At 41.8% G+C, this 12,189-nt stretch overlaps 1 protein-coding gene across 6 annotated transcripts in view; it reads left to right on the top strand.

Moving 5' to 3' along the window:
* Positions 1-12,189, top strand: part of XPO4 (exportin 4) — a 340,414-nt gene that overhangs the window by 317,076 nt on the left and 11,149 nt on the right. For all 6 annotated transcript variants that reach the window (XM_029602525.1, XM_029602521.1, XM_029602524.1 and 3 more), the window contains 2 exons: positions 1,282-1,399; positions 1,498-1,590. In XM_029602525.1, coding sequence (XP_029458385.1) covers positions 1,282-1,399; positions 1,498-1,590 — 211 coding nt within the window. The remainder of the gene's footprint in view (positions 1-1,281; positions 1,400-1,497; positions 1,591-12,189) is intronic.

Raw genomic sequence — 12,189 nt, 5'->3', positions numbered from 1 at the left:
AAATGTCCCAACGCTAAAGAATTATTATTAGCCAATTCTCCAAATCTTGATCTTACTGATATATCTTTAATTTCTTCATCGTAAAAAAGCAATTAAAGGCAGTGCAGAAAAAATCAGATGTAATTATAAAACATGCCAATGTCTGCGTATAATAGAAATCAACCCTTGAGATTTATTAGAAAACCGTATGGTACAAACCAACTGAGAGTAGTGTTCTTTTTCTTTCTCTTTAGTTAGTAAAAGCCAATATCTGTGTGCATTCAATGCTCTCTTATAAGCGGGTTTTAAAACCCACATGGGATACCCTCTTTGTAGAAATCTCAGACACAGTACATTAGCTTGTTGAATGAAATCATCTTTTTTAGAGCAAATTCTTCTTAAAAGATGGAATTGTCCTACCGGTAAATTTGAGCGTAATGAATAAGGATGGAAGCTGTCAAAACAAAGGGAATTATTACAATTTGTAGGTTTATGAAATATTTTAGAACATAGTTTCTTATTGTCTTTGTAAATCATAATATCTACAGACTTTCTCACCAGTTGTGAAAAAAAAATTATTACATAAACATCCTAGAATTCCGGGGTTTTATACTATTCCAAAGAGTCCCACCAGGACGTCCAATCATCTCGTCAATACAATCTATTTTACAACCTTTATCTGTGTTTGTGGATACCTTTTTACAATTACATCCGATTTTTTTTTCTGCATTGCCTTTAATTGCTTTTTCATGAGGAAGAAATTAAAGAGATATATTAGTAAGAACAAGTATTTCGTCTTATGAAAAAAGTTCAGGAACTTAGCGATTATCAGTCATGGGCAGTTGGAGCTGGAGGATTTCCCTCCGAGCTGGTGCACTTTCTCAATCATTACAGGCCCCAGCATGTCTGACAATGCCAGGGTCCCAGACGGCCAAGATTCTATCACGTTTCGTAGGTCATGCTCAGGAATGGACTCCGGCAAGCCAATAAAATAAATGTCTGAGTAGACACTTTTCAAATCACAAGTGTTATAGAGCACCATCATTATAGTTCTGTAACCTGATTTCAGATTGATTTGTGGTAGGTGTGACAAAATTGTTGGTGCTTCAAAGAACGGTATGCTCTTATTTTATCTTGCCGCTGACTGGATTATTTAGCAAAAAATTATATTGTATTTGTCTTAAAATATGTTTTCTCTTGTGAAGGTGCCAGTTTCCAAAGCTTTCTAATTTGTCAGAATTGTAGGTAGAAAATGGTTTCCTTTTTAAATGAAGTCTCCATTTCTTTAACTCTCAATACAAGAATGAGCTCGGAAGTTAGCCAGCTTTGTCTGGAAGCCTTAACGCCATTAGCTGAGCAGTGTGCAAAAGCACAAGAAACTGATTCTCCTCTCTTAGTAGCAACAAGGCATTTTCTTAAGGTAGGTTGTTCTGTATTTCATTGCTGTAAAACCAGATGCATTCAGTAATCTTGCATCTGCAGCTTCAAAAATGTAAAAGGTGTATTTTGTCATTTCAGCTTGTCTTTGATATGCTTGTTTTGCAAAAGCATAATACAGAGATGACAACTGCAGCAGGTGAAGCCTTTTACACATTAGTATGCTTGCACCAGGTACAGAAATATTTTTTAATTTTTCTTTGTATAGATGAGCAATTTTATTTTTATTGCACTTTATATTATTTCCAGAAGATAATCACAGATAAGTACACACAAATCAAAACAGAAAGCAATATTCATACAAAAAAGAAAATGTGAATTATACATAAAACTTATCTATGAATCCTAAGACTGGTACTGAAAGAAATAACGGAACCTGTCTAAGAGAAAACAAACAGGAAGCAGCTTTCAGCTGAAGATTAACATTTTGAAAATAAAACTGCTTTTATTAGCTAGATTTTTGACCCATCAGTCAATCCTTTCTTGAAATTACTACATTGCATTTGCTTTTGTTTTTTTACTAAGCATATGGGAGAGTAATTTTGTAACAGTTCATATAAATTTGACGACAAATATAATCATAAGTTACACTGATTTTCAAAGTAAACTTATGCACTCAAGTTCATTTTGAAAATTATCCCATCAATGCTGCCTACACACAATTAGACCTGCTAATTTGAAAATGGGAAGGTATTTGCATAAATGCAAACTCCTCCCCATCTCCACTCCTGGGAATGCCTCCACTACTAATAAGTACATAAAATTTGCCATACTGGGTCAGACCAAAGGTCCATCAACCCCAGTACCCTGTTTCCAACAGTGGAAAATCCAGGTCGCAGGTAACTGGCAAGATCCCATGGGGTAGATAGATTCCAAGCTGCTTATCCCAGGGATAAGAAGTGGATTTCTGCAACTCCACCTTAATGATTTATGGAATTTTTCCTAACCATATGAAATGCAGCTACATTAATAACTGGTAAACGTATACCTATATAGGACATATGTATGTAAGTTTACCTACACGGTGCGAGTCCTTCGGGTCTTACAAAATTCAGCTGCCATTGTTGTCAGGCAGAGGAAGATTTAAGCACATCGTCCCAGTTCTTTCCTTTTTACATTGTATACCAGTGCAGGGGAGAAAAAAATTATAAATTACTCATGCTGATACACAAGTTATTAAACATCTTAGAAAAACTTTGAGTCAGCTCCATATTGCAAATCTATAATCTACCTCAAGTTTTGAGATTCTCCCTCCCACTGACCGTCTTAGACCCTGGTAGGCTTCCAGTTTGGAAAGAGTTTGCACCAAAGAAGGCGGAGAATTGTGTTTAATGGCAAACTGTTAGCAGGCAGGTTCTAGGGCTGCCTCAAACAACTACTGCTTCAGAATGCAGATGAGCTAGGAAGGGGGATGGAGTTGAGTGTATAGGGAAGAATGAGGGAACAGAAACACAGGAGCTGGATGCTGAAGTACACATATGGGGCTGATGCATTAAATGATTGTGGTAAAACCGGCACTTGCGTTGAGTGCCCATTTTTCTAACGCATGCACCCAATGTAATAGGTAAATGAGCTGCTGCACTAAAAAAGACGCACTAGGGAAAATTGTGCGTCTCTAGCTTGTCCTTAGCATTGAGCGCCCAGGAAATGTAGCTGTGTGGGGATTAGGAAAACGGATGCTCAATACGAGCTCCGTTTTATCCTGCTTCCATCACATATACATTCACAATATACACAGCCTGGAGCATGTATATTGTGCGCCCAGGATTTTTCTTTTTTTCCCTTTTCATTTTGTCATGATATGACTTTCTGTGGTTCCTTCGACTTAGTATCGTGATACTAAGTAGGAGGCACCACAGAAAGCAGGAATTTTTATTTTTTTGTCAGCCCTTGACATGCGGCAAGGCTTAATGCCAGTTCCAGGGCTGGTGCATAATTTGCCACATTTACAAAGGTGCGTTGGGCAAGCAGTAATTTATTGGAACGCGGGGTAATAGCTAATAGCCTCTTCTACATGGAATTTACATGTGATGAGCGCTATTCGCTACGCATGTTCTGGACACGCTGATCCCCTTATTGCATCAAGGGTTATGGATGCGTGTCCAATCGCTCGTTAAGCTGGGCGCACTTTATTACATCAGCCCCATAATGGGGAAGGGGTGCAGGCTGATGTCTTTTCTGTCATATGTTATCATGTGTGCCACATGTACAGTAGCAAAACAAAAAACAAAACCAAAAAACCCCCCAGCATTAGTCCATGTTTGCATCATGAAAGCCCTGAAAGTGGCAAATATAGTAGGCAGCAGGTTTGGTTTTGATCTCTGTGTGCATATATGTATATATCTTAACACTCACACTCTTTTTCTTGCTAAATCTCTCAAAAATATAAAAATGAAGTTTTATGGCATCCGCTAATGTCTGCTTTCAAGGGCAAAGCCTTATATGTTGTCTACAGTGAAATTTGCCTGAGCTGTTGATTATAGGGATGTGATTATATTTGTATCATGTATTAGATATCGCATCCCTTTAATTGACAGTTTGGGCAAATTCTCACTAGATTCAGTAAGCAGTAATGTTTAAAGCAAATGCTGATTGATACTGTAAAATTTCTCATATTTTTTTTTAGATATATCACAAAGTGAATATAAATTACTTCTTACGCCTTATAATGAACAAATGAAAATATTGTGCTATTGATAGGAAACAGTGACCACATATTAGAGCTGAGCTGAAAGATTGTACTGTAGGATTACGATCATAACCTCCACCAATACCCAGGGTTCTGCATTGGTAGGGTTTATTAAATCGTGATTATAGATGATGATAAAATCCCTGAAATTTAGGGGAAATGACAGTGGTCCAGATATTATCAGGGACTTTGCTAGGTCTTCCTGAATTTTCAGGGATCTTATTGCAATCAAAAACCTGTTAGAATTCCCAGATTAGAAATGGTGAGGGCGTTGGCAGTAGCTAAAGAATTTGTATTTTGCTTTTGAATTGCAGTAGCCTGCCCACTGCTAGTCCCACCCACTCTCTGCCAACTTTTCCCATTTATCGCTGCTGCTGCTGCCTCTGAAAAATCCTGCCACCCATCATCTGCCCCCCAGACCAACGTGCCTTATCCTGGTACTGCTGCTTCCTCCTTCATCCTCCCCTTCTGTTGTTGCACTTCTCTTTCCTAGCTGGCTCTCACTCATTCCATGGCTGTCAAGGTAAATGTGCATCAGACAGCTGGCTGTAGTTCAGGAGACTGCAGCAGAGATATTGGAGAAGAAGGTTATGTAGGTCTCTGCAACAGTATGGAGTCAGTTGGCAGGAAAGTGGGGGGGGGGAGAGTGGGAGGAAGAGAGACCTAAAGAGGTAGGGGTACAATGGATGGAGGGGAAAACAGACCGTGAAAGAAAATAGAAGGGAGAGGATCAGAGAAGGAGTGATGAGAAACTGGAGGGAGGAAGAGATAAGAACATAAGAACATGCCATACTGGGTCGGACCAAGGGTCCATCAAGCCCAGCATCCTGTTTCCAACAGTGGCCAATCCAGGCCATAAGAACCTGGCAAGTACCCAAAAACTAAGTCTATTCCATGTTACCGTTGCTAGTAATAGTGGCTATTTTCTAAGTCAACTTAATTAATAGCAGATAGAGAATGAGAAGAAAAGGAGGACCGACTGGAAGAGAGGAGGAAAAACTGAGGGAGGGAAAATAGATTGTGGGAGCAGCGGAAGGTGGAAGGAAGAGAGGCACATCTGGTATAGACAGTATTTTATTATTTATTTATTTTTAATTTTTTATATACCGAAGTTCTTGTAGGGACTACAAATCACTCCAGTTTACATAGAACAAAGAACTTCTCAACAGAGAGCGGTAGACAACAGAGAGACAGTAGCAAGAAGGGAAATGGTGGACAACAGAGAGACAGTAGCAAGAAGGGAAATGGTGGATGGGATGAGGAGAGAATAGAAAACAGAAAAAAGGGAATATAATTAAAATAGAAAAGATGGTAAAAAAGCAAAGATGAAGAAAACCAAAAATATATTGGAACAACCCTCAATGCTTAAATAACATCGAAAACATTGGGAGGTGAAGGACCTACTCCTCCCAGTTGGCTGTATTATGTTTGAAAATAATAATAAAAATCGTTTAAACATAAATAACATCGAAAACATTAGTTTATTATGAGCATCACATACTTTCCAATAATGTACAAATTTTAATATTTATGCTTCCTCAATGACAGAAGAAATATTTTTGTGTAAAACATAGCAAAATGTACAAAAATACAAATACAGCATTTTTCATAATCATTACATAAATCTCATATACATATCGTCTCTAATAACATGCAAATGAATATACCATGTACCCACATATACCAATAATTAAAAAGACTCATTCATCCAATATATCTTCTCACCATTCATACACATGCATCCACGTTAAAATCAAAATCAAACCTCACTTGACATATATTTCCCAAAATCGTCACCAAGAAATCCTGAGAATATGTTCTAAATTTCTTCTTTTTCCATTGGTGGTTCTCTAATATCAGTACTATTCACACAAGTGTTCTCCACCTTTATCCATCGATAAATATCTAATGTCAGTACTGTTCATAACAAGTGTTCTCCACAGTGTTTCTTTCAAGAAAATTTCAAATATTCAAAAAATCCCTGACAAGGGACCCTCATTTCACCTAATCAGGCTTCTTCAGAAGGGTAACATCCCTATAACATAAGAGAATGTACATCATAAAACCACCATACCAGATACTCCCAAATTTCCCACCACTTAAAATTATTAAAAAAATTGACCTTAGTATACCTCTGAATCCCCTCATCATACGCCAACAATATGGATGTCAATGTTTAAACAAGATTTTCTTAATGTAGACAGATGGACTCAGGACCAGCAGATGGAGATGGAGCGAGTTGATGTCACAGTATATATATATATATATACACACACATATATATATATATATATATATATATATATATATATATATACACACATATATATATATATATATATATATATACACACATATATATATATATATATATATATACACACATATATATATATATATATATATATGGAAACCGACTTGATTTGACATATATATATATCAAGAAAGTCGGTATATAAAAACCCTAAATAAATAAATAAATAAATAATATATAGCCCTGCAGTGACACCAGCCTGCCAGTATTCTCCATCTCCAGCAGATGGTGGACGTGCATCTCCCTATGGGGTTTGCTTCATGCTTTTTGGAAGGAGAAATTTGAAATTCTAAATTTGGGAAAAGAAAGCCCCGCTCTCCTATGGTGATATCTAAAGGTCCCTCCCCCAGTTGAGAATTCCTGAGGTGATTTCTTTGGACCCTCAGAGGTGTGCCTTGGTCCGGTAGCTGGATTTCCCGGCGTGGACTTAGCTGCTAATTCAACTGAAAGGCAGCAGGAGCAGGAGGTTGAGCACAGCGTTGATGGCCAATGCCCTCTCCCCCGACAGCCGGAGACCATCTCTGAACTCAGCCGGTAAGTGCTGAGCTCACTTAAGGTTCAAAAAAAAAAATATTACTTGAATCAGAGACAGAGGGGTTTCAGGACTTCCTCTGGTCTCCGTTCTTGGCGCGCTATACTGAGAGTTATTCCCGCTCCTGTTGGGGTTGGGGAACTGGGCAGCCGGGCTGGTTGAGTGGCCCCCGGTAGGCTAGGTCCTGCACTTAGGTTTTGTTCTTGCATGCTGTGTGGTAGGCCACAGTGGCTGTTTACGCGTGCTCCTGTGCGTGTGCTACTGACCTCTATAGGCCGTCTGTGTGAGCGGTGTGTTGGCTCTGAGCACACGTTGTGAGCTTGGTTTTTGGGCACGCTTTTTATGCGCACAAACCTTTGTATGCGTTTAACTTGGCATGCTGGTTGCAAAATTGGTCGGCTGATGCACTCTCCAAAGCCAGTCTTACAAAGGTGCCCTTTAAAGGCTTGCACTTGCTTGGGAGCACGTTAGAGAAACTAGCTAGTAAGTGGGGCGAGTCTCGGGTTCCTCGATTGCCGGAGGATAAGAACCAGATTCAGTGCCCTTTTGGTGTAAGGGGTTGTCTCCGGGGTTCCAGGTGTTTTCATCCTTACAGAGGGACGACCTTTCAGTGGACTTGACCTTTCGATAGGTCTCAGTCCTTTTGCCCCCGACAGCCCAAGAGAGGAGTGGGCTCGGGCGGCGGATCTTCCTGAGCTGCCCAATGAAGGTTTGCCGATCTACCTTCGGAACAGGAAATAGAGGGACTTCTTTCTCTTTTATCGGAGGTGGGTTGAGATCACGTCGGACCAATGATATGAGAAGGGTATGCGCTGGAATTTTACAGTATTCCTCGGGATGTATTCATGTTGTCTTTTTGCCACTCCCCGCAGAAGAAGCAGGCAGTGGAGTTCACGCTTCAAAGGCTTCTTAGACTGAGGGCTGTGGCTCCGATGCCCACGTCTCAAGAAAGATTGGGCGATATTCCATTAATTTTGTTGTGCCCAAGAAGGGAGGGGTCCTTTTATTTATTTATTTGTTTATTTAAAACTTCTTATTACTGTCATGGCAAATAAAATTTGATCAAAACAGTTTACAAATAATTCTAATTTAACAAAATAAAATGTAAATAAAATAAGGTAGAATTTTAAGAATAATAAAATAAAGTTAGAACAAAAATACAATTGGTAACATCAATATAAAATAATTTTATGTCTATGGAAATTAATAAATATACTTTACTAAAACAGAAAAGATAGAAATAAAAGTTATATCAACTAGTGAAGAATAGAAGAAAAGAAATACCTTGCCTTCTTAGTCTTACTCTTTTGTCCCATCCTGGATCTCAAGAGGGTCAACGGTCAAGGTGACTCAGTTTCGCATGGAAACCTTATGCTCTGTGATAATGGTGGTGCAGTCAGTGGAATTTCTGACCTCCTTGGATTTGTCAGAGGCTTACCTTCATATTCCCATCCGATTGGAACACCAACAATTTCTACGCTTTGTGGTGTAGGGGCGCCATTATCAATTTTGGGTTCTGCCTTTTAGTCTAGCCACCGCTCCCATGACATTTTCCAAGTTTATGGTGGTAATAGTGGCAGTCTTGCGAAAGGAAGGAATCCTGGTGCACCTGTATTTGGATGACTGATCAATTCAAGCCAAGTCTCAGGAAGAGAGCCACCTGGTGACACACAAGGTGATCTCTTATTGCAGGAGCTTGGTTGGGTGGTGAGCCTGTCCAAGAGTAATCTTCAGCCATCCCAGTCATTGGAGTAGCTGGGGGTCTAGTGCGGGACAGGACAAAGTTTTTCTACCGAAGTTCAGATCTAGAAATTGATGTCTCAAGTGTGTCAGTTGATGAACACCATATGCCCAACAGTGTGGTCCTACGTACAGGTGCTCGACTTGATGGCAGCTACCCTGGAAGTGGTACCATGGGCAAGGGCGCCAATGCGTCCTCTTCAGCGCGCTCTGCCATCTCACTGGAACCCGCAGTCTCAGGACTATGCGGTTTGGCTCCACTTCTGCTCCCACCTCCAGTGGTGGTTGTAGGAGGATCATCTAAGAAAGGGAGTTACTTTGTCCTCTCCAACCTGGTTGGTACTCACAATGGATGCGAGCCTCCACGGTTGGGGGGACTCACTGTCTGGAGTTAATGGTCTCAGGGGTGTTGGAATACCGAAGAGTCCTGCTGGAACATCAATCCCCTGGAAGCCCAAGCATGTCTGCAGTTCAGCCACAGGCTGTGGGATTAAGTGGTTCGCATGATGTCGGACAATATGATAACTGTGGCTTATATCTGTTGCCAGGGTGGAACCAAGAGCCAGCAAGTGTTGCAGGAAATAGACCAGTTGATGGAATGGGTGGAAGATCATCTGCAGATGATCTCGGCCTCTCACATTGCAGGAAAATATAACGTAAGAGTGGACTTTCTCAGCAGGGAGAGTCTGGACCCAGGAGCAATTGCATTCTCACATGCCTGTTTTTCAGTTACAATGTAAACCAAGACGATATGTAAAATTTTACATGAATCCCGGTATAAAAAAATGTTAAATAAATAAATTGTCAGCTGAGACATTTCAGCTGATTGTGGATCTCTGGGGCCTTCCATTCCTAGACCTGCTGGCGACTTCTCGAAATGCAAAGGTTCCTCGATTCTACAGTTGCAGGAGAGATCAGTGGTCCCTGGGAATAGAAGCTCTTGTACAGCTCTGGCCAGAAGACAGGTTGCTTTATGCCTTTCCTCCATGGCCCTTGCTGGGCAGGATAATTTGTAAGATATAAGGCGCCATGCTGTTAGTAATCCTGGTGGCACCAGCCTGGCCCAGGCATCCGTGGTATGCAGGTTTGCGATGACTCCTGGTGGAGGTCCCCCTTCGTCTTTCACTGCACATGGATCTGTTACATCAGGGTCCAGTTCTTCACGAGGATCCGACTCTATTCTGTCTTATGGTTTGGCCCTTGAGAGGGCTTGCCTGTTAAAACATGGTTATTCCTCTGTGGTGATTGCCACTTGACTCTTCGCTTGCAAGTTCTCCACTTGCTTGGCTTATGTAAGTGTTTGGAGAGTTTTTGAAGCCTGGTGTGAAGAGCGGGGTGTTCCTCCTCATTCATTCAAGATCAGTCTCATTCTAGATTTTTTGCAGGATGGATTGAATAAAGGATTGGCCCTTAATTCCTTGAAGGTGCAGATTGCGGTTCTTGCATGTTTTCAGAGGCCTGGTAAATAGTGTTTCTTTGTCACATCCTGATGTGGCCTGTTTTTTGAAGAGAGTGAAGTATCTTAGGCCTCCCTGGAGGTTACCAGTTGCATTGTGGAGTCTTAATTTGGTGCTGGAATTTTTGGTGGGCCCTACGTTCCGACCACAGCGTAGCCTTTCCTTACAGTGGTTGTTCTTGAAGACTGATACTAGAGGCTATATGTTCTGAGTGCCGAATTTCTGAGCTGCAAGTTTTGTCTTGCTAGGAACTGTGACTTTGGGGGCATTACAGCCCATCCTTCTTGCCCAAGTAGTCTCCGACTTTCATTTGAATCAGTCCATCTCCTTAACATCCCTGGATAAGGTCAGGGATGCGGAGGAGTTTCGCCTCTTGCGCTCCTTGAATGTCAAGTGACTTGTACAGTATCTGGAGGTCTCTGAGTCTTTTTGAAAGACAGATTGCCTATTTGTTCTCCATGGTGGGAATAAGCAGGGCGCTCTGGCTTCGCGAACTACCATAGCTTGTTGGATTAAGGAGGTAATCATGGCTGCGTATGTGAATGCTAGAAAGTTGTTGCCTACTCAGGTTAGGGCTTATTCCACTAGGAGTAGGCAGCCTCATGGGCGGAGATTAGTCTGCTGTCTTCCGTTGATATCTGCCAAGCTGCGATGTGGTCCTCCTTACACACTTTTTCCAGGTTTTACCGTCTGGATGTGCAGGCCCAAGAGGGTGCAGCCTCTTTGCACGTGCAATGTTGACTGGACCTCAGGCAGTCTCACACCCTGTTGGAGAGTAACTTTGGTATATTCCACCGGTCCTGAGTCCATCTGTCTACCTGCTAGGAAATGGAGAAATTACCTACCTGATAATTTCATTTTCCTTAGTGTAGACAGATGGACTCAGCTTCCCACCCTCTGCTGTAACATGAGTGTGTCAGTAGTCCTCCCGTGGGGCTCTGGGTCCCAGGGGATTACTGGTAAGTGTTCATCCAGTCCCTAGCTTGGGGAACCTATAATCTTACTTGAGTTCAGTGTTTATGGTTGGTTGAGTATAGTTCTGGTTACCTGTTTTTTGTTGTTTTGTTTTGTTTTTTAAACTTTTTATTTAACAAGTTTTCCAATAAACAGGAGTATACAGCAAAGTATACATACTGCTTCATTAAACCATCATATTACAGGTAACAAGAATGAATCCCCCTTTTAACAAAACATTGATCAACCAATCTGATAAAAAGCATGATAAGGACCCCATATGTTTTGATATTTAAAGTGTTCATTATTAATAGCGGATATTGAGCGTTTATGCTTTGCTATTTCCCTGACTTGATACTGCCAATGGTGTAACCCAGGGCTAGATTCCAAAAGGTGGCTATAGTGAATCTAGCGGCCAACAAGAGCTGACCTACTAAAGGTCAGTGTTTCCTGGGAATTGATGAACCCACCCATCTGCCAAGTAAACAAAGTGTGAGAGGAATACCAATAGGGAAACCCAGTATATCAGCAATTTCCTGTGTTACTTGACTCCAAAAATGGCGCACATTTTGACATTGCCACCACATGTGCATATATGATCCCACTTCTCTGCAGCCACACCAACACAGCGCTGCAGCATTCCCATGTATCCTCCCATAAAAAAGGGGCTTTTGGTAAGTTCTAGTCCAGCGGTTCTCAACCAGTGTGTCGCGACACATCAGTGTGTCGCCAAGCACCAGCAGGTGTGTCACGGCTCTGGGTGTTCCACTGCCTCGCTTGTGCTTCCCTTCTCCCTAGGGGCGGGGCCGAAGAATGAAGACACAGTGTGCACCACCACCACTGGAGGCCAGGCCGGCAGGGCCGAAGAGTAGAGAGACCTGTGTGCCACCACCAGTGGGGCCGAAGAATGGTGAGACGCGCACTGCTGCTGGCGGCTGAAGAGTGGAGACATCTGTGCTCCGCCGCCGGCGGCGCCGAAGAATGGAGAGACGTTGCACGCCACTGCTGGAGGCCAGGCCGGCAGGGCCGAAGAGTAGAGAGACTTGTGTGCCGCTGCTGGTGGGGCCGAAGAATGGTGAGACGCTGC

This window comes from Rhinatrema bivittatum, chromosome 5 (assembly GCF_901001135.1).
Source record: "Rhinatrema bivittatum chromosome 5, aRhiBiv1.1, whole genome shotgun sequence".
Lineage (NCBI taxonomy): Eukaryota > Metazoa > Chordata > Amphibia > Gymnophiona > Rhinatrematidae > Rhinatrema > Rhinatrema bivittatum.
Note: the sequence above shows the minus strand (reverse complement) of the source record. Positions and strands in the feature narration are given on the sequence as shown.